General features: G+C 40.3%; 1 protein-coding gene across 3 annotated transcripts in view; it reads left to right on the forward strand.

Annotated features, from left to right (window-relative positions):
• Positions 1-5,876: 5,876 nt before the first annotated feature.
• The window catches only part of HMCN1 (hemicentin 1), a gene marked incomplete at its 5' end in the record, with an annotated part of 468,943 nt that continues 448,833 nt past the window's right edge, over positions 5,877-25,986 (forward strand). For all 3 annotated transcript variants that reach the window (XM_082702942.1, XM_082702943.1, XM_082702944.1), the window contains one exon: positions 5,877-6,144. In XM_082702942.1, the coding sequence (XP_082559068.1) occupies positions 5,877-6,144 (268 nt within the window). The remainder of the gene's footprint in view (positions 6,145-25,986) is intronic.

Consider the following 25,986-nt stretch of genomic DNA (forward strand, 5'->3'; position numbering starts at 1 on the left):
CATAACTGTCCTTTTTTGCCCAACCCTTCCTACCCCCTCCCTGGGCCATGCCCCCTTCCTAACCTAATCATTTCTCCTAATGTGTATTCTTGGTATTCTCGGCTGACTGCCGGCCAAAGTCTACTTTCAGGGACTCATTTATTTTAAAAAGTGTAAATAAGATTTCTGCCCACAGGCTACCTTGTCTCCAGAGATCTGTATTTCAGCAGAGATCAAACTTTATTGAAAAGTAGTGGAAGAGCCCAGGTGTGTCTCTCCTGCGTCACAAATCATGTAGTCATCAATTACATGAAACTAAAGTGGAGATATGCATCTGGGATTACAGAAGAAAAATGTATATTTCACATCCATACATATATAAGTACAAATGCTTTCTGAGACACTGAATATTCCTTTCCTTTCTTAACCCTCTTTCCTTACCACAATGCCCCATGGACATTAAGCATGTTGTCAAGTGCTACCACCCACTTAGATATCAGGATGTTAGTGAAGCATAAAAGACCTTCTATAAACAAATAGATTAAAAAAAAAAAAAAAAGCCCCTCTAGTTTTCTGTTTCTTCCAAAGCATTGTGTCTCCAATGCATATACATATAGGTTCCAACTTTCCAAAACTGTATCCTCAAATACATATAATAGTAGGCTTAAGTTTTAGGCTTAAAACTTAAGTTTTACTTTAAGTTTTACTGTGAGTTTTCTACATTGCTGGACACTGGGATGAATGAAGTACAATTATCCTTTGATTTTACTCTCAAGCAAAGAAAGATAGTTATTCTAGAGATGGGAAACAGATGAGGCAAGCTGTCACCGTTTACTACCTTCAGAGAGTTTCCTGGTCATGACCTCTGGAGGTGGAACCAAGGTAGAACCTAGAAGGCTGCCTGGGTTGAGGAGATGGAGGGGATTTCCCAGGGAGACTGAGAAGCTTGAGTTTGCAGGAGAGAGAACCAGAAGGTGTTAGGTAGATTGAAAACTCTGGAGATCTGAATGGAGTCCTTATATATTCAGCTGAGTACTGACCCCATATGCTTGTTAGAAAATTGCCTAAGGCTGAGGAAAGAACCACTTGAAAAGAATAAAGGTAATGGTTTCTACACTACATGGGGATGGGAATAAGTCTGTCCCCACCTGTCAGCGTCAGCATGGAAAACCTCACGATTCACAGAATTTTAGTAGAGTGACAGATGGTCTTTGCTCAGCAATGGGAAATAACTAGCTCTAGACTGAAAACTGCTTTGGTCTGTCCTAACAAATTTTAAAAGTCAGTCCCAAAAGGATCGAACTGTTTCCAAATAACTTAATTCTGCCCCAGAAAAAAGCTCAAGAATATTTATAGGAATACAAAAATATCCCATATCCAAAAGTAAAATTCAGTGTCTGACAGCCAATCGAAATTATGAGGCCCAAAAGGAAGCAAAACAATACAACCAGAAAAAATCAACAAGCAGAAAAAGTCCACTGAAAGTGATGCAGAACTGACACAGATGTTAAAATGACCAATCAAGGACATTAAACCAGTTATTATAAGTGTATTCCACATATGCATACACTTAAAATGAGACATGGAAGATATAAAAAAATATCCAAATCAAATTTCTAGAGATGAAAAATACACTGGATAGGACAGAATAGACTAGGCAATGGAGAAGAAAAGTTGAGTGAACTTGAAGAAACAGTTATGGGAACTATCAACAAATGAAACCCAATGAGAAAGGAAAATAATAATTTTTAAAAAATGAACTGAGCATCAGGGAGCTGTGCAACAACTTCAGGTGGCCTCATGTATGTGAACTGGTGCTTTCACAGGAAAGGAGGACCTTATTTGAAGAAAGAAAGGCCAAAACTTTCCAGTTTTGATAAAAACCATGTATTGACAGATACAAGAAGTTTGATAATCCATAAGTATAAGAAAAATGAGGGGAACAACACCAAGGCATAATCATAATCAAACTGACTAAAAACAGTGATCATGGGGCGCCTGAGTGGCTCAGTTGTTGAGCGTCTGTCTGGCTCAGGTCATGATCCCAGGGTCCTGGGATCGAGCCCCACACTGGGCTCCTTGCTCAGCAGGGAGTCTGCTTTTCCCTCTCTGGCTTCGCCTCGCTGTCTCTCCTGTCAAATACATAAATAACATCTTAAAAAAAAACACAGTGATAATAAGAAAACTCTTCAATACATCAGAGAAAAGCATAGATATCATTTATACACATGTAAATATGATAGAGATTTCTAAACTTTTAAAAAAGATTTTATTTATTTATTTGTAGAGAAAGAGCACAAGCAAGCAGAGTGGCAGGCAGAGGCAGAGGGGGAAGCAGGCTCCCGGCTGAGCAAGGAGCCCAATGCAGAACTCAATCCCAGGACACTGGGATCATGACCCGAGCCAAAGGCAGATGCTTAACCGACTAAGCTACCCAGGCATCCCATGATAGAGATTTCTTACTGGGAACAAGGCAAGCAAGAAGACAGTGAAGTAATATCTTTAAAGTACTGAAAGAAAAATAAAAACCTGTCCATTTAGAATACTCTCTCAGAAAAAAAAAAAAATCTTTCAAAAACAGAAGTGAAATAAAGATTTTCAAATCCACAGAATTGAAAGGTTTTTTTCATCAGCAGAACTACACTATAGGAAATATTAAGGCAAGTCCTTTAGGGAGTAGGGAAATGATATCACATGTAAATTTAGATCTATGAACAGCACCAGAAATGGTGAGTATAGCAGTAAATATATAAATTTTTTTCTTATTATTTAAATCTCTTTGAAAGGCAATTGCCTATTTAAACAACAAAAAAGAACATCAACATAATGTGGGGTTTTAAAAAAAGTAATGTAAAATAAAATGAACCACAATAACAAAAATGTTGTGAAGGGAGTAATGGAAATATACAATTCTGAAGTTATTTTACTATGCATGAAGTAGTGCTATTCTTTGAAGGACTATTGTATTGGGTTTATACACTATAAACCCTGAAGCAAGCACTAAAACAGTTATAGCTAATAAGCTAGCAATGGAGATACAAGGAGTCATAAAAAATATTTAATACATCTAAAAGAAAGCAAAAAAAAAAAAAAAAAACCAGAAAAGAACAAGGAGCAGAGGGAACAAATAGAAAAGAAATTGCAGGATGGTAGATTTAAGTTTAACCTTATACATAATCACATTGCATGTAAATCGTCTAAACAGCCGAATTAAAAGGCAGAGATTATTCAATTGCATAAAAAAAAAGACACAAATAGGGGAGCACCTGGGTGGCTCGGTGGGTTAAAGCCTCTGCCTTTGGCTCAGGTCATGATCCCAGGGTCCTGGGATAGAGCCCTGCATCGGGCTCTCTGCTCAGAAGGGAGTCTGCTTCCCTTCCTCTCTCGCTACTTGTGATCTCTCTCTCTGTCAAATAAATAAATAAAACCTCAAAAAAAAAAAAAGACACAAATAGGGTAAAAGTGACAGGATAGAAAAGGATATATCATGCTAATAGTAATCAAAAAAATCTGGAGTTGCTGTATTATTATTACCTGATATATTTCAGAACAGATAATATTACCACGGATAATGAAGATAATTTCATAATGATAAAGGTGTCAATTAGTTAAGAGAATATAATAATTTTAAATGTTTATGCATCTAATTATGGGCCTTCAAAATGCTTGAAGCAAAAACTCCCAGAACTAGAAGAAGAAATAGACACATCCACAATTACAGCTAGCGATCTCAACTGATGGAATAGCCAGAAACCAATAACGCTATCAAATGACTTAATTGACATTTATAGAACATTCCTCCCAACAACAAATGTTCTTTTTAAGTGCTCCTGGAACATTCACCAAGATGGCTCACTTGATCCTTATTAGGTAGGTAGTATCATTCTTAGTATTTGCAGTTAGGTGACTGTAACTTCGTATTTACAAGTTAGGTAACTTGTTGGAGTTATTAAGTGTCACTGCTGGGCTTTGAACCCAGGGTATCTGACCCAGAACTCTTAATCGCTAGGCTATCTGACCTTCCCTGAACACCTGGAACAGCTCAGCTCTCAGGACTTAGAATGCAATCCTTTTTAAATAAACAAAGGAGTACGCTACTCAAATAGCATTCTGTAAATACTGCTTGGAAAGGAAGTACTTTCCCTATCTCCTCTCATATTCCCACTCAGCCCAAATGGCCTGTCTGCTTCCTTTAAGTGACATGACTTATAGGTACCATAAACTCAGGTCCCACTGCTGCTGGGTCTAAAAAAGAAGACAGTTGCAGACAATGAAATGTTGATGGGAGCAGTCTCTCCCTCAGGCTGCGTCTGTGTGTGAGAGATGGGTGGTCTCATACACAAGAGAAAGGGATCAAGGGGCACGTTTGCCCTCCTTAGAATGCCAGCATCCAGACAGCAATTCCTTTTCCGCGAAGGAAATGTTTTTTTATCTAAAATGAAGCAAAGACTCTCTAGCTTATGGTTGATTTTCTTTGTCTACCTTCTTATCTCTGTTATGAGTTCTACAATGTATGTAATAATTACAAGATGGAAAAACTTGGTAATGTTTTCCAGGGCGAGGTTTCCTTACTTATCGGCAAGAAAATGCCATGGAGGGGGAACACCTTTTTAATGGATGTGTGGCTGAGACTTGGCCCATGGCTGTTCTATGGGAGGAAATGTGACATGGGGGATATTATTCTGCCTCCCCATGCTAAGAGGAGGATTCGAACTGCTCAGGAGCATGAATTTCGATGATGAAATATTTTTAAAAAAATTAGTTTTCTCTTCGATAGGCACTCTTCCTCTCTCCGCATGCACTCCCCGGACCTCCATCCTGTTTTCACATCCCGCTGCCATCCCTTCGATCCTTCCTAACTACAGTCAGTGGCTCCCCAGTTCCTGCTGTCTCTCTCGTTTCCCTCGCCAGCTCCTTTCCTTCTTCCTCCCGCGTCAGGCCCATCCAGCGCTCTCCTCCCGCCCTCCGCAGTCCCCGAGGAGATCAAAGAGTGACAGCGAGGCTGCGGCCAGGAGAGACGCTTCCAGCTCCCCCTCCCGGCTGGGCTGAGCTGCGGGCTGCGAGACTGGAGGCTGGGCCCGGGCGTCTCGGCTTCTGGGGGGAATTAGGAAAGCGTGTCTGCAGCAGCACTGCCTACAGTAAAAGCAAAATTCCCTTTGTGCTGGTTCGCGGGGTGTCCCCTCGGCCTGGGACTTGGCCGCACGTTCCTGAAAGCCATTGTTCGCCCTGAGGGGTTGCGGGTCGGGAGCAGCGCGGGCGGGAGCCGGGCTGAACCTCGGGGGCGCTTCCCTGGTACCAAGCTGACCCCGGCGGCGTCGGTGGAGAGAGCAGTCGCCCAGCCGGACGGGGGCTCCAGCGCCGAGGAGGTGGGGAGGGGGGCCGCCGCCGGCCAATCAGGAGGCGAGGCCTCGCCGGGCTTCCCTCCGCGCTCCCGAGCGAGCGGCGCACAGTGGAAAGTTGGGAGCGCGAGCGGCTGGCCCCGGCGGAGAGCGGCGGCGGCGGCGAGCGGCGGCGGCGGCGAGGGCTGCGGGACTCGGCGCGGCGCCGCAGGGCTCGGAGCGGCCCCCGGGGCATGGGCCGGGCGCGCTGCCCGCTCTCCGCGACTCGCCCCGCGCGGCCCGCGGGCACCTAGCCGTCCCGGAGGAAGCTGCGTCCAGACAAAAGCTGCCGCATCTCCGCCCGCTCAGCCCCTGCAGGGCTGCGGGGTGGGTGCCCGTCCTCCTCGGACTGTCGCCTCCAAACTTGTCGCCGGGTCCGAGAGCTTTCGAGAGCCTAATGAGCGGCCCTGAGCGGAAGCCCCCTGCGTGTTGTTGAGGAGGGCTAAGCACAGGGCTTTTTTCCCGGGGGGAAAAAAAAAGAAAAAAGAAAAGAAAAAACAAAAAAGGAAAGAAAAGACAATGATTTCCTGGGACATTGTCCACACCGTATTCCTGTTTGCTCTCCTTTATTCTTCCCAAGCTCAAGATGCAAGCCCCCAGCCCGACCCCGGGGCTGAGGAAATTCCCGAGGGGGCCTCCACCTTGGCTTTTGTGTTTGATGTGACGGGTTCCATGTATGATGACTTAGTTCAGGTGATCGAAGGGGCTTCCAAAATTTTGGAGACGTCTTTGAAAAGACCCAAGAGACCACTTTTCAACTTCGCCTTGGTGCCGTTCCATGATCCAGGTAAGGGAAATATTTATTCTTTGTGTTTCTTATTTCTCATGATTAATTACCTTATGTCTTATGCTCCAAAATTGTTTCAGTGCTAGGAAGTTTCTAAATCTTTTTTTTTTTTTCTTCCTTTCTTTTAACGTGTAGCTGAAACCCATTGTAACAAAGAGCTGCTCTTTGGCATCTGACTTTGCTCCCCAATTCCTCCTCAGGTCTTGGAGGTGTTGGGGCAGTGGCCTCAAACCTGAAGTGTGAAACTACAGTTAAAAACCAGACCCCAGAGTTCCGAGCAAGGACGTGGAAACTGGAGGTCATTGACTTTTTAATTTCAGAGCTAAAGAATGCTTAATTATGAAGGCAGATTTGGACCTGGGTATCTAGCAGCGCTGCTCCTGGAGCTCCCATCCTGGCCCAGAGCACCCTCAGGATAGCTTAAATGAGAGAGGGAGGAAAAACCTGTTGTGTGAGACCCAAGGAAGATTGTTGAGTAATTACTAGTGGAACCAAAGAGATGAAACTAAGAGAGAAGCCATTCATTTCTTAACTGAATCTATTCATTTTTGCCCCAAGTCATCATTAGTTCGGTTCCCAGATGGGTAGAAACATTATGTCCGTGTCTCATCCAGGAGAAATGCATGTAATTTGGTCATCGGTACTCTTTAAAGGTAGTTGGAGCAAAATAACTGTACTTTTCCCCCTAAAGCTATGGGTTTCAGCTGCTCCACGGTAACATGATCCTATTTACTTTTTTTTCAGTTGCTATTTCATGTGGCACCTTTCTGTGAGGCTCAGAGGAGACCTCATTGTCATTGCCAGGGCAGCATTGCAGGGGGAGCCCTGGGGCTCCCTGTCTGACAGCCACCTGAGTTTCATTAGCGCAAGTCCCTGCCCAGTTGAAGAAAGACAGCAGTACTTTCTTAAAAGTCCTCCCCCACTGTTCTCCCACATTTTTCCTGCTTTGAAAGTCTCTCTCTTCACCTGGAAGACCTCAACACAACCTCTTCGCAATGGGAGCTTGATACTGAAAATCTTGAATTCTTTCCTTGCACCTTTTGACAAACATGAGCTCACATTATTGCTAGGTCTTAAATAGGCTTTCTTAAAAAAAAAAATGGCATGGGGAGAAAATAAGAGGGAAATGGAACTTTCTGGGATTTTTTGTTGTTGTTGTTGTTCTTCTTCTTCTTTAGATATTGAAAATAAGAACCTATCCTACTTTTCTGGGACATACAGAAGAGTAGGATAGGTTTTTCTACACTTCTACATCGATTAAGCACAAAATGTTCTGCATATTTGAATAAAGAATTAAATGGTCCTTTACTGTTTTTCCTCTCTTAGACACCTCGTGTGTTATGTTTCGATTTATTAAATGTCAGGATGCCAGTTATGAGGCAGTTCAAGGCTTTTGTTGTTTTGGAATAGCTTTTGTATATTTCTTCTATGGGGATATAGCTGAAGTTGGCTAAAAAATCAAGTAAAAATTGTTTTCTCTAAATAACATCACAATATACTCTTCTCCAAAAGAATCTTATGAAATGATGTTGCTGCTCACAACACAAAAAATTGCCTCAAGTCATGAATGGAAACTGGATCATCATGATATTTTGATGCGATATGAAAAATTATTGGAATAAATTGTATTGTGGTGTGCTGCTTTCCAACTGTTACCAAATGGGAAAGTGTGTTGAAGTTGACTTTCCTGTAGTACTTGGCATGCTATAGCTTTTTGAAATAATATGAGAAAATGATTAAATTGGTTCCATAAAATTAATTGCGTGTATAATTCCGCAAAATTAACTTTATTGGGATTCAAAGTAGAGAGAAGTGGCCAAGTGTTTATATTATCTAAGACTAAAGTATTTTCAAAGATAAAGAGAGAGATAGAAATTAAAACATACTAATAACCTTTAATTTAGTTTGCTAATTCACTTTACTGGATTATGATATTGTCTTTGTGTGATATTTGCATATGTGTGTGTGTGTATGGTGTGTATAATCATTTAAGAAATTTTGATTCTCGTGTTCTTTTAATTGGTGATCAGCCTGGAATGACAGAAAGAGCCTTGAATGGGGATTGGCAGTTTTACTGAGTGACATTAGAAAAGTCAATTTACCTGTTTCCTCAACTATGAAATGAGAGAATTGGATTTGAGCAGCTCTAAGTTCACTTCTGACTATGACATCTTGTTGTTGTCTGTTTGACTTGTGGTTGTTTTTCATAGCTCCCAATACCTATCCTTACCGTTGGGTGTTACAGCGGACATGGAGAGAAATAATGGGCAGATTTAAATACAAGAATTATAACCTTGACTACCTACAGCTTTTCAAAGCTGGGTAAGGTCTGAGATATACTCTAAGTCATTTGACAAAAATCTTTAGGCCTTTGTACATGATTGGACTTATGGTTTGCAGTTTGGCTCAAGGTGGGTGCGGGTAAAAATTAAAATACGTAGAAAACACAGACATACATGAGGCTCACGTGTAACAGGTTAACAGGTAGATGATAAAAATTGTTCGGGAAAATGTGCACATAAGGAAGCTGGTGTCGGAGGACCAAAAACATATTTGTGGTAGGAGGAAATACCAGAGAGGACGATTGATGCTGACTGTGGTTAAGATGGGTTTTTCACTTCCATAATTACATTTAATATATTAATTTTTAACAGCTTCATTGAGATATAATTCCCTTAGTATTGAATTATTCATGTAAAATGTATAATTCAGTGGTTTTCAGTTTATTCACATGTACATGCAACCACCAGCACGGTCTGGAACATCTTCATCACCTCAGAGAGAAACCCTGTGCCTTTTACGTCTCTGTCCCTTAGCTCCCTATCATCATCCCCCCAGTGCTAAGCAAGCACTAATTCACTTTCTGTCTATAGATTTTCCTGTTCTGGCCTTTCATCTGAATGCAGTCATATAATATGTGGTCTTTTTTGACTGACTTCCTTCACTTAGCATAATGTTTTCAAGGTTCATTCATGGAATAGCACGTGTCAGTGCTTTATTCCTTTTAATGGCTAAATAATATTCCATTGTGTGGTTGTACCACATTTTGCTTATCTATTAATCCATAATGGCTATTTAGAGTTTTGGCTCTTACGAGTAGCGCTTCTACCAACATTTATGTACTAGTTTTTGTGTGGATATATGTGATGATGTAATTTATTAATAAGTGTATATATTTGGTCTTCATTCCCATTTCTTGCATAAAGTTCCTAAAAAAACCCTTGTAATATCTTAAATGATGAGAGCCATAGAGTTGCCTTTTGTTATGTTAGCGGAGTGACTTTTGGATCCCATCTAAGAATGGAGGCTGGTTGCCAGCAGCTTTAACCATGTGATTAGAGAGTTGGGATTTTTCAGTCCCACCCCAGATGTCTGAGGAGAGGAGGTTTGGAGGTTGAATCCCTTGCCGGTGGTCAATGCTTTAATCAGTTATGACTATGTGCTGAAGCCTCCGTGAAAACCCAATAGGAAAGGGTTTGTATTGCTTTGGGGCAGTTCACCTGTAGAAATTTGGGGAGAATGGCACTCTCAGAGAAGGCATGGAAACTTCACACCGTCTGATGTTTCCTCATGCATCTTTTCCATCTGGCTGATTCTGAGTCATCCTTTTATAAAAAACTGATAATCTAGTGAGTCAATGGGTTTCCTGAGTTTTTTGAGCCACTCTCGCAAAAAGAAGCAGGTTGTGGGAGCCTCTGATTTATATCCAGTTGGTTGGAAGTCCAGGTAACATCCTGGACTTCAGCTGGGCTGGGGGTGGGCTGGGCAGTCTTGTACAACTGAACCCTTACTCTGTGGCATCTGGTGATGTGTGAGAACAGCTTGTTGTGACGTAAGGAAACCTCCTCATCCCCACATTGAAATTAGGTGCTCACAACACAGAAGAACGTATGTTTTCATTTCTCTTGGGTACATACCTAGGAGTGGAATTGCTGGGTCACAGCAACTCTGTGTTGAATTGTTTGAGGAAATTCCAGACTGTTTTCCGGAGCATGGGTACCATGTTCCATCCTGTCCTATGGTGTGTGAGGGTTCGGATTCCTTCACATCCTCATCACCGCCAGCTTATTATTGAACTTGTTGATTCTTACGTGTTAATTTTGCTGTGCTTTTTACAACACTCAAAACGTGTTTCTGTCTTTCTCAGCACACAGCTTGGAGGAGGGCTCATGGTCTTCCTCTAACGGCAACTCTTTTTTTCCCAGTCATCCAGTTCTCCTCTCTGTAAGACAAGTACTAGAGACAGAGGAAAGGGCAGTGTGTATAGATGAGTCACTTCTTATAAAGAAAAGTTCTCTTCTCTTTCATTATGTCTCAGGCTTTTCCCCAGGGTATCTTTTATGTCTGCCTTCATTCATTCATTCACTCACTCACCAGTTCTGTTTCAGGCACTGCTTCAGACACGGGGCATATATGATTGTCTGAATAAAACAAACACTTCTGCACTGACAGAGCTTACATTCTCCTGGGAGAGGACACCAGCAATAAGGAAAATAATTAAGATATATATGATGTATTTGTTGGTGGTAATTGAAATAAAAAGAAAATAAAAAGAGAAAATAAAAAGCAGAAAAAGAGCATGAGGAGTTTGAAGTGAGTTGAGTGTTTTGATATTTAAAATGTGGTGGTCGCGAAGCTCCTGATTGCAAAGGGCAACAGTTGAAGGAAATAAGAGAGGGAGCCATGAGGATATCTGAGGAAAGACTTATGCAGGCAGAGGAACCATAAATGAATTGTTCTGAACATGGCAGGAGCATCCTGTCATAGTCAAGGTACTGTGAAAAGACCAGGGTATCCAAGCACAGAAGGGGGGATGGGAGAAGTTAGGAGGTGAGATCAGAAAGTTGGTGGGGCACATCATGAAAGGGCTCATAGTCCACTCTGACTTTGGCTTTTCTCTAAATGAGAGGCAGAGCCATTTTAGGGTTTTGAACTGAGTAGTGACATTATCTGACTCATGCATCCACACAAATCATTCTGTGAGTTTGAAAATAATTCTAAAGCAGAGGAAGGGCAGCAGCAGGGAGGATAGGAGACTATTGTATTGTTCAGGCACAAGAGGATGGTATACCGTGGGTAAAGTTGGTAGCTGTGGAAGTTTGAAGAGAGAGTTGGATTCTGTATATATTTTAAAGATTTGACCAAAAGGATTTCATGACGTGTGAGGAACAAGACAGAAGACAAAACCGATGCTGAGGATTTGTCTTGAGTGAATGGAAACATAGCAGAGTCATTTACTGAGATGGAGAAGGATGAGCAAGAAGCAGGTTTGAGAAAATGTTTGGGAGGATGAGGCTTTCATTTTTGGATATGGTTAAGTTTGAGATGATTTTTGGTACCCAAGTGGATATGTTAAGAAGGCAGTAGGATGTATGAAATTAAGGTTCAAGAGAAGAGGTCTGGATCTGAGATATAAATTTGGGATCCAAGCGTAAACATATAGTTGATATTAAGGGCTGTGAGTCTAGACAAACCATTAAGGCACTGATAACTTGAAGAATATTAAAGGTCTGTGGACCCAACCTGGGTCAGCAATCGTTGGCACTCAGAGAGATTAGGATATACCAGCAAAGTAGCCTGAGAAAGTTGAGGTCAGAGAGGGAAAAGGGTATGTTATCCTAAAGGTCAAGAGAGGAAAGTATTTTCAGGAAGAAGCACTAATTGGTTAATTAAGAGAAGGATGGAGAATTGGCTAGTCACTTTAGCAATGTGGAAGTCGTTGGTGACTCAGCAACCCTAGCGAAGTGTAGTGATGGAAGTGAAAGCCTGTTTGGAGAGAATTCAGAAGAGAATGGGAGAAAAGTCATTGGAAATCTTTGGAATTATATTGTTGTTTCCAACTACTGGAATGTTTGCTTTGTTCATGAAGCAAATATTGAAATTAGTTTTAATAAATGATTCAACCAGTATTTTGCAAAGTGCAAATTCAATGTATTAGAAAGAACATCCAATTTGGAACAGAAGATTTGAGTTCTTTTCCTTAGTCTGTCATTTGAGCAAGTCATTCAGCCTTGCCAGACTTCTGTTTCTCTATCTATAAAATTTCTGCCTTGGTAGATTAATATTTAAAGTGTGTGATTTTAATGATTGTAATTTGGTGAAAGATAAGTGAGTGCAAAGGGATTCCAAGTAGCAAGGACTTGATTCACTGGGAGAAATATCAGATTACTTTCTCTATACTTAAAGAGTTCCATAGTAATAAAACTTGTGAGCCCTCAGTGACTTTGTATATTTCTTTCTGCAGGACCTTCAAGGTGTTAAGAAAGCACTCTAAGACTTCATGAAAAGATTCCCTTAGACTAATTTTCTGAGCAATAGCAAAATCCCTGGAAGCCATAATGATTAGAAAGATTTTTATGAAGAAAATATTGCACATTTAGACTTTGAAAACCTATACAAATTTATATGAACTCAACTTCAAATTGAAATGTTTTGAGTTCCAATATGTATAGGAAAAAGAGCTACAAAGCTATTAGTCTCCTTTTGCTTCTAGCATATTCTACAGGAAGAAGGATTTTCATGAGGAAAAGGATTGGTCTTTAAAGTCCAAGAGAAATCCAACCAAAGGCAACAAACTAACATTTAAGAATGAGAGATTTTATTTGGACAATGATAACTCTGTTTCCTAGGATGATAGAATATTTTAATCTGAGAGAGTAGAGCTATGTCACTGGATGTTTTCTGAGGATATGTAGAGGTGTTTTTCTATGTACAATGAAAACTTTCTCCCAAAATAAAAAGGACCAAATTTTGATAAATAATGTTTAATGTGTTAGGGATGTTTCTATTGAACCAAATCCTCTCTGACTCCCACACAATGGTGGGGTTTTTGTTTTTGTTTTGTTGTTGCCATTAAGTTGAGGAGGAGCCTTCTAACTGATTGTTGGTAAATCAGAATTTGGTTTGCTTATGGTTTGTCTCTGGTCAAACAAACAATACCCATCCTCAGCGGCCTTTTTAAGTCTGCTGACCTACCTTTCTCTCTGACTAGATATTAACCTCCTTGGGTAGGGACTGCCCCATTTATCTCACAGGTCTGGAACACAGTACACACACACACAAATATTTCACGAATGAATTAATGAATGCTGGAAACAAGAACCAGTGATTTCTCTGGGTATTTTAATCTTGCCTTTCATTTCTGTGACTTTACTTTTTGTTATTTAAAGATTTTATTTATTTAACACTGTGGAGATTTCTCAGAAAGTTAAAAATAGAGCTACCCTATAACCCAGGAATTGCACTATTAGGTATTTATCCAAAGGACACAAACATAGTGATTCAAAGGGGCATATGTACCTCAATGTTTATAGCAACAATGTCCACAATAGCCAAAATACAGCTTTCTGTATATAGCCCAGATGCCCATTGACAGATAAATGGATAAAGAAGATAAGAATATGTGGGGTGTGTGTATATATATATCTTTTATGTATTTATAAATATATAAATGTGGAATATACATATATCTATAATGGAATATTAGCCATCAAAAAGAATGAAGCCTTGCTATTTGCAGTGATGTGGATGGAACTAGAGGGTATTATGCTAAGTGAAATAAGTGAGTCAGAGAAAGACAAATATCATATGATTTCATTTATATGTGGAACTTAAGAAACAAAACAGATAAACATAGGGGAAGGGAAGGAAAAATAAAATAAGATGAAATTTTATTCAGAGAGGGCGACAAACCATGAGACTCTTAACTATGGGAAACAAATTGAGGGTTGCTGAAAGGGAGGTGAGTGGGGGGTTGGGGTAACTGGGTGATGGGCATTAAGGAGGACATGTGATGGAATGAGCACTTGGTGTTATGTGCAACTGATGAATCACTATATTCTACCTCTGAAAATAATAAAACATTACATGTTATTAAAGTGATTTTATTTTATTTTTTTAAAGATTTTATTTATTTGACAGACAGAGATCACAAGTAGGCAGAGAGGCAGGCAGAGAGAGAGGGGGAAGCAGGCTCCCTGCTGAGAAGAGAGCCCCATGTGGGGCTCGATCCCAGGACCCTGAGATCACGACCTGAGCCAAAGGCAGAGGCTTTAACCCACTGAGCCACCCAGGCACCCCTAAAGTGATTTTAAATTAAAAAATTTGTTTATTTATTTGACACAGAGAGAGGGAGAGAATGCGCATGAGCAGGGGGTAGATCAGAGAAAGAGGGAGAAGCAGAATCCCTGTTGAGTAGGGACCCTGATGTAGGGCTCAATCCTAGGACCCCAGGATCATGACCTGAACCTAAGGTAGTCGCTTAACCAACTGAGCCACCCAGAAACCCCATGAAACTTTTCTTTTTAAATGATAACAATCAGAACAAAACTAAACAACATAATGATTTACTAACTCAGCCTTTTGGTGACACATATGTCCCATCTAAGACTGAATATGATTTGGAGATCTTGTGATCCAGGTAATGCCCGAGTCTTTGGGTAGTCATTGAGTTTGTATAGCACATGAATTTGGGGAAGGATGGATTTCTATGCAGTCTGGACTGTGTTGGCTGAACTACCTTCCGCTTTTTACTAAACTGGCTGAAGAAGTATCACAACAAATAAATTAATTTCTAAGGAACACTGTGAACAAAAGACCCACATTATAGGTAGTTCTCACAAGTCTACAGGGATTCTCCACCTTGGTTTTATTTTTTCTGACAAATCCCCATGAGAATTCCCATCTCTGTGGAGTATAGGAAAAATTTAAAAACCGGACTCATGTCAGATGTAAGGTGTAATGATATCAACTTTCCCTATAAGAGTGATATAATGGTTAAATAAGACAATATATGTGAAAATCCTTTAAACGTGGTATAAAATTGGGGATGCCTGGCTGGCTCAGTCATTGGGCATCTGCTTTTGGCTCAGGTCATGATCACAGAGTCCTGGGATTGAGCCCTGCCTCGGGTTCCCTGCTCAGTGGGAAACTGCTTTTCCCTCTCCCCTCTGCCACCCCTGCTTGTATTCCCTTTCTCGCTTGTGTGTCTCTCTGTCAAATAAATAAATAAAGTCTTATAAAAAAATGTGGTATAGAATCAGTGGTGTTGCTCTTACTGAATGACTCCCATTTGTCAATAAATTTGAATGGGTGCTGCAGAGGAGCCAGTTATTAAGAAAAACAGTAGAATATTTATACAATAAGATTAAAAAATTAAATAGAAAAATATCCTCTTGATAATGGGACTAGTAGTCTCTTGGCAAAGGGCAATTCAAACAAGTTCAAATGTAGTACCATTTTAATAACATTCACTGCTTGAGAAGCATCAATTCTTTGCTGCCCTCGGCCCTGGAGCCCTTGACCACTGGCTTTATAATTGGGAAACCAACAGGAGAATTTAAAAATCCAAAGGTAAGTCATCATTGATTCATTCATTTATTCACTTACTCATCAGTCAATAATAGACTTCTTACTATTTGTCAAGGACTGTGGTAAGTACTTTTGATTCAAAAATAATGAAGCATAACTTAGAAGAAGTGAACAGTCTCTGGGGAAAGCAAGAGAAATAGGAATAATATATACCATGATATGTTTTATAGTGGAAAGAAGCACAGGAACTGCGTGAGCCCAGAGCAGTGCCCTTGATTCACAATTGAGGGAACTTGATGAACCCTAAAGTGTTTCTGGAAGGGTATCCTGGCCTGAAACCTGGACATAGTGCATAAGTAAAAGTAGTTTAATCAAAATATTAAGGAATTTGCATTACATCCTGAAAGCTTTCAGGAGCTTGGAAGGATTTTGAGTGAGGAGTGACATAATTGGGTTTTCACTTTAGATCTCTATCTCTTGGTTGGATTGGAGCAAGGCATCCTGAGAGCTGAGAGCTGAAATCTGAGGCTATCACAGTAATTCCGGGTGGAAATACTGAGGTGACTTGGATATAGGCGGAAGGCTGTAGATTTCTGAGCTATTAGCAAAGTCCATTGGACTTTGGGACTGGACTTAGCCCTCCTAGCATGAGATAAAAGGGAAATATGAATTCCTGCTTAGGTTAAAATATGGAATTGGCTTACAATTGAAGAGAAAATATATGTAAAACCAGTTTTAAGAGATACCATTACTCTCAGACTAGTAGTCTTGATAATAAGCTCCTTATACATAACTTGCATAAAATAAAGTATCAGCCAAAAGTATGGGGGAGTCAACAATGAAAATGAGAGTCACAGAAACAACTAAGTCATCGTCCAACCAAGTTCTTTATTTTAATTGAGGTGTAACTGACATATAACATATTAACTTCAGGTGGAAATGTAATGATTTATTATTTGTATATATTGTGAGATGATCACCACAGTAAGTCTAGTTAACATCTGTCACCATACGTAGCTATAAACATTTGTTTTCTTGTGATAAGAACTTTGAAGATTGACTTTTAAATATGCAGTGCAGTGTTAACTAGAGTCACCAGGCCGTACACCATGTTCTCATGACTTCCTCATTTTATTACTGGAAGTTGGTACTTTTTGACACCTTCACCATTTTGACACATTCCCCAACCCCCATTTGGGAACCATCAGTTTGTTTTCTATATCTATGAGCTTGGTTTTGTTTTTAGATTCCACATATAAGTGAGATCTTGGGGTATTTGTCTTTCTGTGTCTAACCGATCTCACTTAGCATTATACCCTCTAGGTCCATCCGTGTTGTCACAGCTGCCAAGATTTCCTTCTTTCTTACGGCTGAATAATATTTCATTGTGTATATACTGCATTTTCTTTATCTACTCGTCCATCGATGGATATGTAGGCTGTTTACATATCTTGATTATTACAAATAATGCTGCAGTGAACATGGGGGTCCATATGTCTTTTTGAGGTAGTGTTTTTGTTTTCTTCAGATAGATACTCTTGTGGTATTGCCGAATATTATGGTTGCTCTATTTTTCTTTTTTTGAGGAACCTCCGTACTGTTTTCCTTAGGAGCTGCACCAATTTACTTTCCCATCAACCGTGCACAAGGGTTCCCTTTTCTCCACATCTTTGCCAACAGTTGTTATTTCTTGTCTTTTTGATAATAGCCATTCTAACAGGTGTGAGATGATATCTCACTGCGGTTTTGGTTTGCCTTTTCCTGATGATTATGATGTTGAGCAAATTTTCATGTACCTGTTGGTCATCTGTATGTCTTCTTTGGAAAGATGTCTATTCAGATCCTCTGCCCAACTTTTAATTGGATTGTTTGGTTTTTTTGCCAAGTTCTATCTAGGGCTCAGAATGTTAGTTCATTCTACACTTAATGAGTCCACCCATCAGTAACATTCTAACTATGGCAGTAGACTGTTTATCTTTATAAATATGTAATGAGGTCATTACATATTTGGATCATACTATTAACTCTCCTTTTTTTGATTGCATGCTCACTGTACAGCCTCCTGATAATTTAACCTAATGCACTTTCCTTATGGGGAGAGAATGCTCTGGTCAGACTTGCACGTACATCAGATTCACTAGACAGCTATATTCTTCATTGGTAACTCATATTTTGGCATACTGTTTTCATGTATCAGTCTCTATTGTTTAAAATATTTTGACGGTGTCAAGTTCAAGTTTTTGAGTTTGCAAGTCTGAGAGCCAGACCTTGGTTGGTGGTGAATTTAACAAAATAAATGTCTCCCTGTGTGGGTCTGTTTGGGTGGCCTGTCTCCAGGTATCATTCCTCAAGCATCTGCAACTGTCAGTGTTAGTATGAGTAGTGCCAAGTAGCTGTTCTGTCCTCTTGAAACTTGTATAGATGACAGCTGAAGCCATTGGAATAAATGAGATCATCCAAAGAGAGTATGTACACTGAGAAAAGAAAAGAGAGGGTAGAACTATGGAGAATATAAGCATGTAAAAGAAGAAGGGAAGTTCATAGGGGATTCTGGAAAAAGTCCAGGAAAATAGGAAGAGAAACTTGAGTGAGCAGCATTTGGAAATCTAAGAGGTAATGAGTTTTAAGCAGGAGAAGTTGTTAATTCTGTCCATTTATAAGGTTATAGAAGATAAAGGTTAAACTTACAGGCTGAAGTGAAGTTCATTGGGGTTGTGGAGCCACAGGGCTGAAATGGGTAAGAAAATGGTGCTAGCAAATGCAGTCTCTTTATTTTGTGAAACATACCATTTTGGTTAAAATCATGCGCAGTGGAGTTTGATGCTTGGGTCGGAAGCCTGGCTCTATCAATTACTTGTGTGATTTTAACTTCTTTGTGTTTCAGTTTCAGTAACTGGGAATTGTGAGAATGTGAGCATTGAAATAACAGATGTCCAAAACTTAGCACAACCCTTTGCCACACAGTAAATTCTCAATAAACATTAAGTTATTGAGACTTAGTTTTAAGGAAGACTTTTTTTTTTTTTTTTTTTTTTTTTAAAGGGGAGAGAGGAGAGAATGTTTAAATACTGCTGGAAAAAAGTCATTTCAGTAGAAGACTTGGAAAATGTCAGAGAGAACAGGTAATTATGAAACCAGGACTTTGAGGAAGCAAGAGGAGATGGGATTCAAAGTAGAGGGGCTGGTTGTTGGCCGGAGAAGACCTTCAGTTCTTTAGTGTGATAGACAAGAAACAGATCACAGACAGGCATGGTCAGAGACGAGCTGGTAGGTGGGGAGACAGGATCTTAGGTCACTTCTTGTCTGATGGACTCTTTTGACTCAAAGAAACAGATAGTCATTTGCTGAAAGGAGGGAAGTGGCAGAGGATAATGGAATTTTGGAGGTAGAAGGTGACTATAGGGACACATAACAGGATGAGCTGTGGTTCGGAAGATGAATTTATAATGCTCGAACACTGCCTAGCTATGAGATTTCTTTTTTTTTTTTTTTTTTAAGATTATTTATTTATTTGACAGAGAGAGAGAGAGAGATCACAAGTAGGCAGAGAGTCAGGCAGAGAGAGAGGGGGAAGCAGGCTCTCTGCTCAGCAGGGATACTGAGGCAGATGCAGGGCTCGATCCCAGGACCCTGAGATCATGACCTGAGCCAAAGGCAGCGGCTTAAACCACTGAGCCACCCAGGCGCCCCAAGCTATGAGATTTCTTTAGCAGCTCTCAGCAACTTGGGCATAACTTCTGAGGTTGACCTCTGGTTTGATCTACGACTGGGATTTTGTTGAGCAGATATGACTAAAGAAATAGGATATGGTTGAGCAGGATATTGTTAAGAGAAAGACTGAAGTGATAGATCATAGAGTCAGGTCTGGATATCTTGGATGGACAAAATTTGATATTATGCATGTGGAGGATTCTATGACAAGGAAGCTCAGGTCATTGATTAGCATAGCCAGCGTGACTGATCCTAGAATTTAGCTTGCATAGCAAAGGAAGTTTTAACTAGGATGAAGATAGTGGGATTGAGATCAAGGAACTCGGGTCTGCAGAGTTGAACGTGGTTGTTAAAGTAACCCAGATGGTAACAGCGCTTCAAACAGTGAGAAAGATAGTAAGTCAGGCATCAAATTTTTATTTGATAAGAATTATTGAGAAGACTTCAGGGGGTCCTTGATGATGTTGAGGAGGGTTAGAGAGGTCATAGGTGACATGCACCCCAAAAGGGCGGGTGTTTTCTTTGAAAGTAGAGAACTAATGGACTATGGACCGGGAATGGGTCAGCACCACCTCCTGTCCCTGTCTCCAACACCTGAACAGACCCCACTAGGGAGGACTGTCGGGGAGATGGTGCCATCCAAGGACAACCCTGTTTCAGCTGAAATGGGAGGTAGATGGAGAACTGTGTGGGAAGATGGGTTGGAAGTTCTAGGGATTTGGGAGGGCATAGGATGTTGAAGGAATGGGTCAAGAGAGGAAACAGAGTAAGTGAGAAGACGAATGGTTTGTATCTGAAGCAGCGACCACAGATCATTGTGACATGAAGCAGGGTGAATACGCTGGTTGCAAAGTCTAGCCATGGCTTGTATGTAAGTTTAAGATACTAGGTCAGGGTCTGGGAGAGTCAGAGCCTAATGAAATGAGTTGTTGGCAACTCTGAAGGCAACGTGGCTGGTAGGGACTCCTGATGCAGCATCTTATCTCACACGCCTTACTGACACAGGCATAGTAACATGATTTTTATTTCCCATAAGAACAGCCACCATTTTATTTTTCTGTCATGACTGTGGACCAGACACCGAACTAGGCACATTCCATGCTTTATCTCATTTAAGGCTCACAAAAATTCTTGAGTGATAGATGTTATCTTTACTCTACATATGAGACCACTGAGGCTTATATGATAGGAACTCTCACAAAATGTACAAAATCTCCTGAAAAAGAATAGCTTTCTGTAAGTTATTATTATGATTATTATTTTTTGCAGCCTCGTATTTTGAGAAGTATGCGAGATTGAGAACGTGCCCAAGAAGGCATGGCTGAGGGACCACTGTGTTAGTCCTTCTAAGGCTACAATAACAAAGGACCACAAACTGGGTGGCTTAAACAACAGAAATTTATAGTCTCAAGGTTCTGGAGGCTGGAAGTCTGAAATCAAGGTGTTGGCAGGGTTGTTTCCTTCTGAAGGCTGTGAGAGGGAATCTGTTCCATGCCTCCCTCCTAGCTTCTGGTGCTTTGCTGGCATTCTTTGGTGTTCCTTGGCTGGTAGATGCACTGATTTCTGCCTTCATGTTCACAGGGTGGTCTCCCTGTGTGCAATTTCCCTTTTTTATAAGGACACCAGTCATATTGGATTACTGGCCCACCCTACTCCTGTATGATCTCATTGTAACTAACTGTATCTTTTATAACCTTATTTCCAAATAAGGTCACATTCTGAAGTGCTAGGGGATAGAACTTGAACATGAATTTTGTTGGGACACAATTCAACCCATACTGAGACCACTCACTCAGTGATTAACATTAAGAAAAGTCTTTAACTCTTAACGAGTCAGTTAAGAAATTATTAGAAATTTCTAAATTATTAGAAATTTTTGATGACAGTGTTTGCATCAGTGAATATCATGGACTCTAAGCTCTGATCTCTTTTTGGGTAAGAATGGGGTTCTCATTGGGAATTATGGAGAGGTTCGTTAATATGTTGAGGTGCTGTTTAAGTCCTTAAAATAATTTTGAATTTTTAAAAAATATGTGCATTTTACTCTTAAATCATTTAGTACTTGAGATCTTTTACTCTGAAAACATTTAATTAAGTTTTATTGATTTTTTGAAGATGTTGAGCCATTTACTTGAGTTTTGAAACAGAGAAAATTATAAAGGAGCTAGGAATTCTGAGGATTATGTGTGGGTTCCAAAGTATTTTAAATTTGTATACCTCTAGGTTTCTCTTCTTGGAAACTTCAAACACACTAATTGGAGCAATTTTTCCACAGCACCAGATCTCTAAGAGCTTACCTTTAAGCTCTGTTTTATAGCAGGTGGGAGGAGTTCCTTGAAGTTGCCTGGCTGGAAGGAACTCTGATTACCACTGAAAAGGCCTCAGGGCAGTGGTAGCTGTTCTCTTGCCAAGATCTGACCGGGGGAAGCTGGCTGGTTAAACGAGACTTATGGCTGATGGAAAGAAATAAATTTATGAGATGGTTCTTGTTCTTTAAGTTTTTTTTTTTTTTTAAACCAGGTAGAAGGTCAAGACAATACATTATTTAATGAAGCAGTAGAGAACAAAATTCTAAAACAATATTGTAGCATCTGGCATATCAATTTTTAAGATTCAAAGTGAAATGTTTTGTTTTTTGTTGAGTTCATTATTTGTACTTCAAAGCCCTTTGCCAGAGCACACAGAAAACCTCATTTCTATTGTTCTGTATTCCCCAGAGGGTCTTCCCTGCTCTTCTTAGGTGACCCTGTTCGCCACCCCCTGAATCAGATGATCACACTTTTGCCTTTAAGTTTTCTCTTAAGCCACGCCCTATGTTGGAATGTCTCCCTGTGTGCCAGACATTTTTGTTTCTCTAATTAAAAGATTGTTCAAAATTTCACCTCTTCCAAGGAATTTTCCTGGATTATTGGAAAAGTGTCATTCAATAGTGACATTTATTATATGTTTTATGGACTTAATTTATGCCTTTGATAACTTCACTTCTTTTTTCTTCTTCTTCCACAGTATAAAAAAAATGAACGATTGAGTTGATTTATCTTGACAAAGTAAAATCTGGTAGAGTTAAATTTAGAGATTTTGAGTGAATAGACTCTAAAATGAAATAGACCAGAGTTTGATTATTAGTAGGTTACTAAGTTCTCAAGGCTGTAGTCTCCTTACCATGAAAGTGAGAGAAACAGTCATGCTTCCTTGTCAAGTTGTGAGAATTAGAGGGGAAAATGGACTGGAACATTTAGTATGAAGCCTGACATAAAGTCAGGACTCAGGAGGATTTTTCAAAGGAAATTAACACTTGATATAGAGTCAAAACCCCTGGGTCCTGGCTCTAACAGGATGGGTCCTTTGACCTCTTAGAACCCGTTTCCTCCTGTCTAAAATAAGGATGCAATCACTAGTTTGCTGTTAAATGGTAAACCACTGGCTCTGGAGTGGGGCATGGGGAGGGGTCCTTATTTGTAGCATCTGACAATTTCCATTTCACAATTTCCACAATTTCCAACTATGCCGGAGCCAATTTCAAACTACCACATGATGTCGTTGGGTGTGGAGCTGTGAAGAGATGTGCACGATTGTTTCACCCACCCTAGCACAAAGGGGAATATTTATGTTTAAATGAGATAGTATTTGTGAAAGGACTTCGTGTAATAGGTTTTCACCAGATGTCAGCTTAACATTCCTTGGAAAAGTCCTTTAGATAGGTAGAATTATTGAGTGTGGCATTAATTCTATGACAGGAAGCCGACTGAGCACTTTCTTCTCCATGGCAGTTTGAGAAATTTCAACAGTAAAGACCCAGAGATGCCAGGCAGACAAGACTAAGGCAGATTTAGAATAGGAGGAAACCACCACATCTTTAAATGTTCACTGAGGGCATCTCGAGGGTATCTCACATTTATTAGCACCCCCTCTCCATGCCACATGCATCTTTTCCTCTGTTCCCCAACTCGGCAAGCATTTTGCCAGTTTCTCGCAGCTGTTTCAGACCACACCCTTGGAGTCATCCTGGACTCATCTGTTTTATACCCTACCAGCCACTCTGCAAGTTCTCCTGGCTTGGTCTTCAAGTCTTAGTTTGACCACTTACTTACCCCTCTACCTCAGGTTGCAGGGAAGGGCCAGCAATCCCTGTACCAATGGATGAAAGATTACTTCAAACTTCCCTGTGAAAAGAGAGGAGAAGGCAAGGGAGTCAACGCTCAGAGGAGAAGACCCTTTACTCTTCTTTGCTCTCGCCTTTATTGGTCCTTCAGGAGAATCATAAATCTTAATCACTCTTTCTCAGGCATGTGATGTGTGACAAGGGATCGTACTGGAACCAGGAGGATCTGTTTATGTATGGGAAAGATAGGATATGCTGGTCTGGTGTTCTATTGTCTGCTACACATAGCCTGGGGACAATGCATACATGTCTTAGATCACAGGGAGGTTGGGCTAAGAAAGCACTGTGGGGGGCAGTTTCCTGCGGCTTTCCTACGGCAGAGTGGTCTGCAGTGCTTGGCATTCCGAAGGCCTATGCCCTTCTCGGAAACCCTCTGTCCTCCCAGGGCCTCCATTTTAGCAAGCCAGGTACTGTAGATGATTTCATGCTCTACCTTAACCCCAACACTGAGTCACTTTAGCGGGTCTCCCTGTTATTCTCTCCAGAGCCACCAGAGGAGATTTTAAAATGAAAGGCAGCTCACATTATTCCCCACTCCCCTTTCTGACCTCCTCACTCACTTCATTTTTCGCACATTGGCATCTTTATTAATTCTTACAAGCCAGGCACACACCCTCTCCAGAACCACTGCTCCTGTTCCTTCTTTCCCCAGAATCTTGGTTGGCTCATATCATGACTTCACAAATCTCTTGGCTCAAGGTTACCCCCTCAGAGAGGCCTTCCCTGTCCACCACCCTAACAGAATGCCCTGTATGACTTTGTCCTGTCAACCTGCTTTATTTTTCTTTTTATAGACTTAGCCCGGCTTGACGTTAGAGATGACGTGAATCCATTTATTAGAGGTCTAGCTCCTCCACTCAGTATAAACTCTCTGGGGTCAGACTTAGTTTTCATGACTGAATTCCCCAGAGCCTCACAAAGAAGACTCCTTGACATACAGAAGGTACTTAGTACGTGGTTATTCAATGAAAGGGTGGATTTTTGTTAATGTTCCATGTGTATTGAAAAGAAATTCTTTAACTGAGTGCAAACCTTCAATATATGTCCATAAGATCAAGCTTAATTATGTTGTTCATAGATCCTGTGTCTTATTGCTCAATTGATTTATCAGTTTTTGAATAAACTATATTTAAGTTTTGCATTTGGATTGTGGTTTTGTTCATGCTTTTTGTAACACCAGTCATTTTTTGTTTTTAAGGACATATTGTTGGGTATATACTGGTGCTGTTCTTGGTGAATTGTCCATTTTAACATTAAATATACGGTCATCTTTATCTGTGATACCTTTGCCTGTAAATATATTTTGCTCGGTATTAATAATGCTGTTCCATATTTGGTTGACATTTTTGATATATTTTATCTTTTTCTTCTCTCCAAACTATTTTAATAATCAAGTTTAATCCTGTACTTTTATTGTGATTATTTATGTATTTGGACTTATTTTTATTATCTCATTTTGTGCTTTCTGTTTACTGTGATTTTTGTTAATCCTGCCTCCCCTTTTCCTGCTATTAAATTGAATTATTATGTTATTAGTTTGGTAATTATAGATTGCATTTCTCTCTTTTCACCACTACTCTTAATTTAGTTCACTTAATGAAGTCATTAAGTCGAATTAATCAGTGTCGATGTTCCTGTGTAGTACAAAAGCCTCGAAACGTTTTATTCTGATCACCCTCCGCCTACCCTCTATAGCATTAACTGGTTTATTCGATCCATCTTGTTTTTAAGCCCCAATGAGTCATTTTTGTTTATATAGTCTATGTTTGTATAGGTTTGCCTTGTTTACTAATTTCTTTACTTCTTGTTACTTCTAGCTTCCCACTCCATTTTGGACTCTTTCATGTTTTTTTCCATTCTTTTTTACTTTCTTTACCTCCTTTACTGTTTTTTTCAGGAATCGTATATAAGTGAGTGTTGGTTTGCAACCTCAGGAGTTTCCTGGGTAAAATTCTGAACTACCCTCTGTACACAGGAGGCAAGGAAAGACCAAAGAAGGAAGTAGACCCCTCCAGATTGGTAGGTGGTAGGTTTAATAAGTCAAGGGAAGTTTTAATGCCTTGGGCAGCAGCCTGGGGAATAGTCCTCTACATCTGGCCCCTAGCATCTTAAGAGTTTACATAGGAGTCTTAATAGGATTCAGTCATGTATGCAGTTCAGATGGTCTCAATAACAAGTTATTCTCTCAAGGCTTCTTCCTTGAAGTAGCTCTTCATGCAGGAACGGTGGGCTAAAGGGTGAAAAGCCTCCACCTTGCATTTCAACCTGTAGTCACCTCCTCTCCATGACCTCCTTCAACAATAGGAAATCCTTTTGGCTTTCATTTATTTGTTTGCTTAGAATTTATGTATAGCATCTTTTTTTTTTTTTTAAAGATTTTATTTATTTGACAGAGATCACAAGTAGGTGGGGTGGGGGAGGGGAAAGCAGGCCGCCTGCCGAGCAGAGAGCCCAATGCCAGGCCCAATCCCAGGACCCCAAGATCACGACCCCAGGACCCCGAGATCAAAGGCAGAGGCCCAACCCATTGAGCCACCCAGACACCCCTAGAATTTATGTATAGTATCTTAATTTGTGATTACAAGGTCAGGATAGAATTTTGTATCTAATTTAGCCCATTAAAAGTATTCTTTTATTGTTTTCTGACTTCTTTGCTGTTG

The sequence above is a fragment of the Mustela nivalis genome (genome assembly GCF_964662115.1).
Source record: "Mustela nivalis genome assembly, chromosome: 16".
NCBI lineage: Eukaryota > Metazoa > Chordata > Mammalia > Carnivora > Mustelidae > Mustela > Mustela nivalis.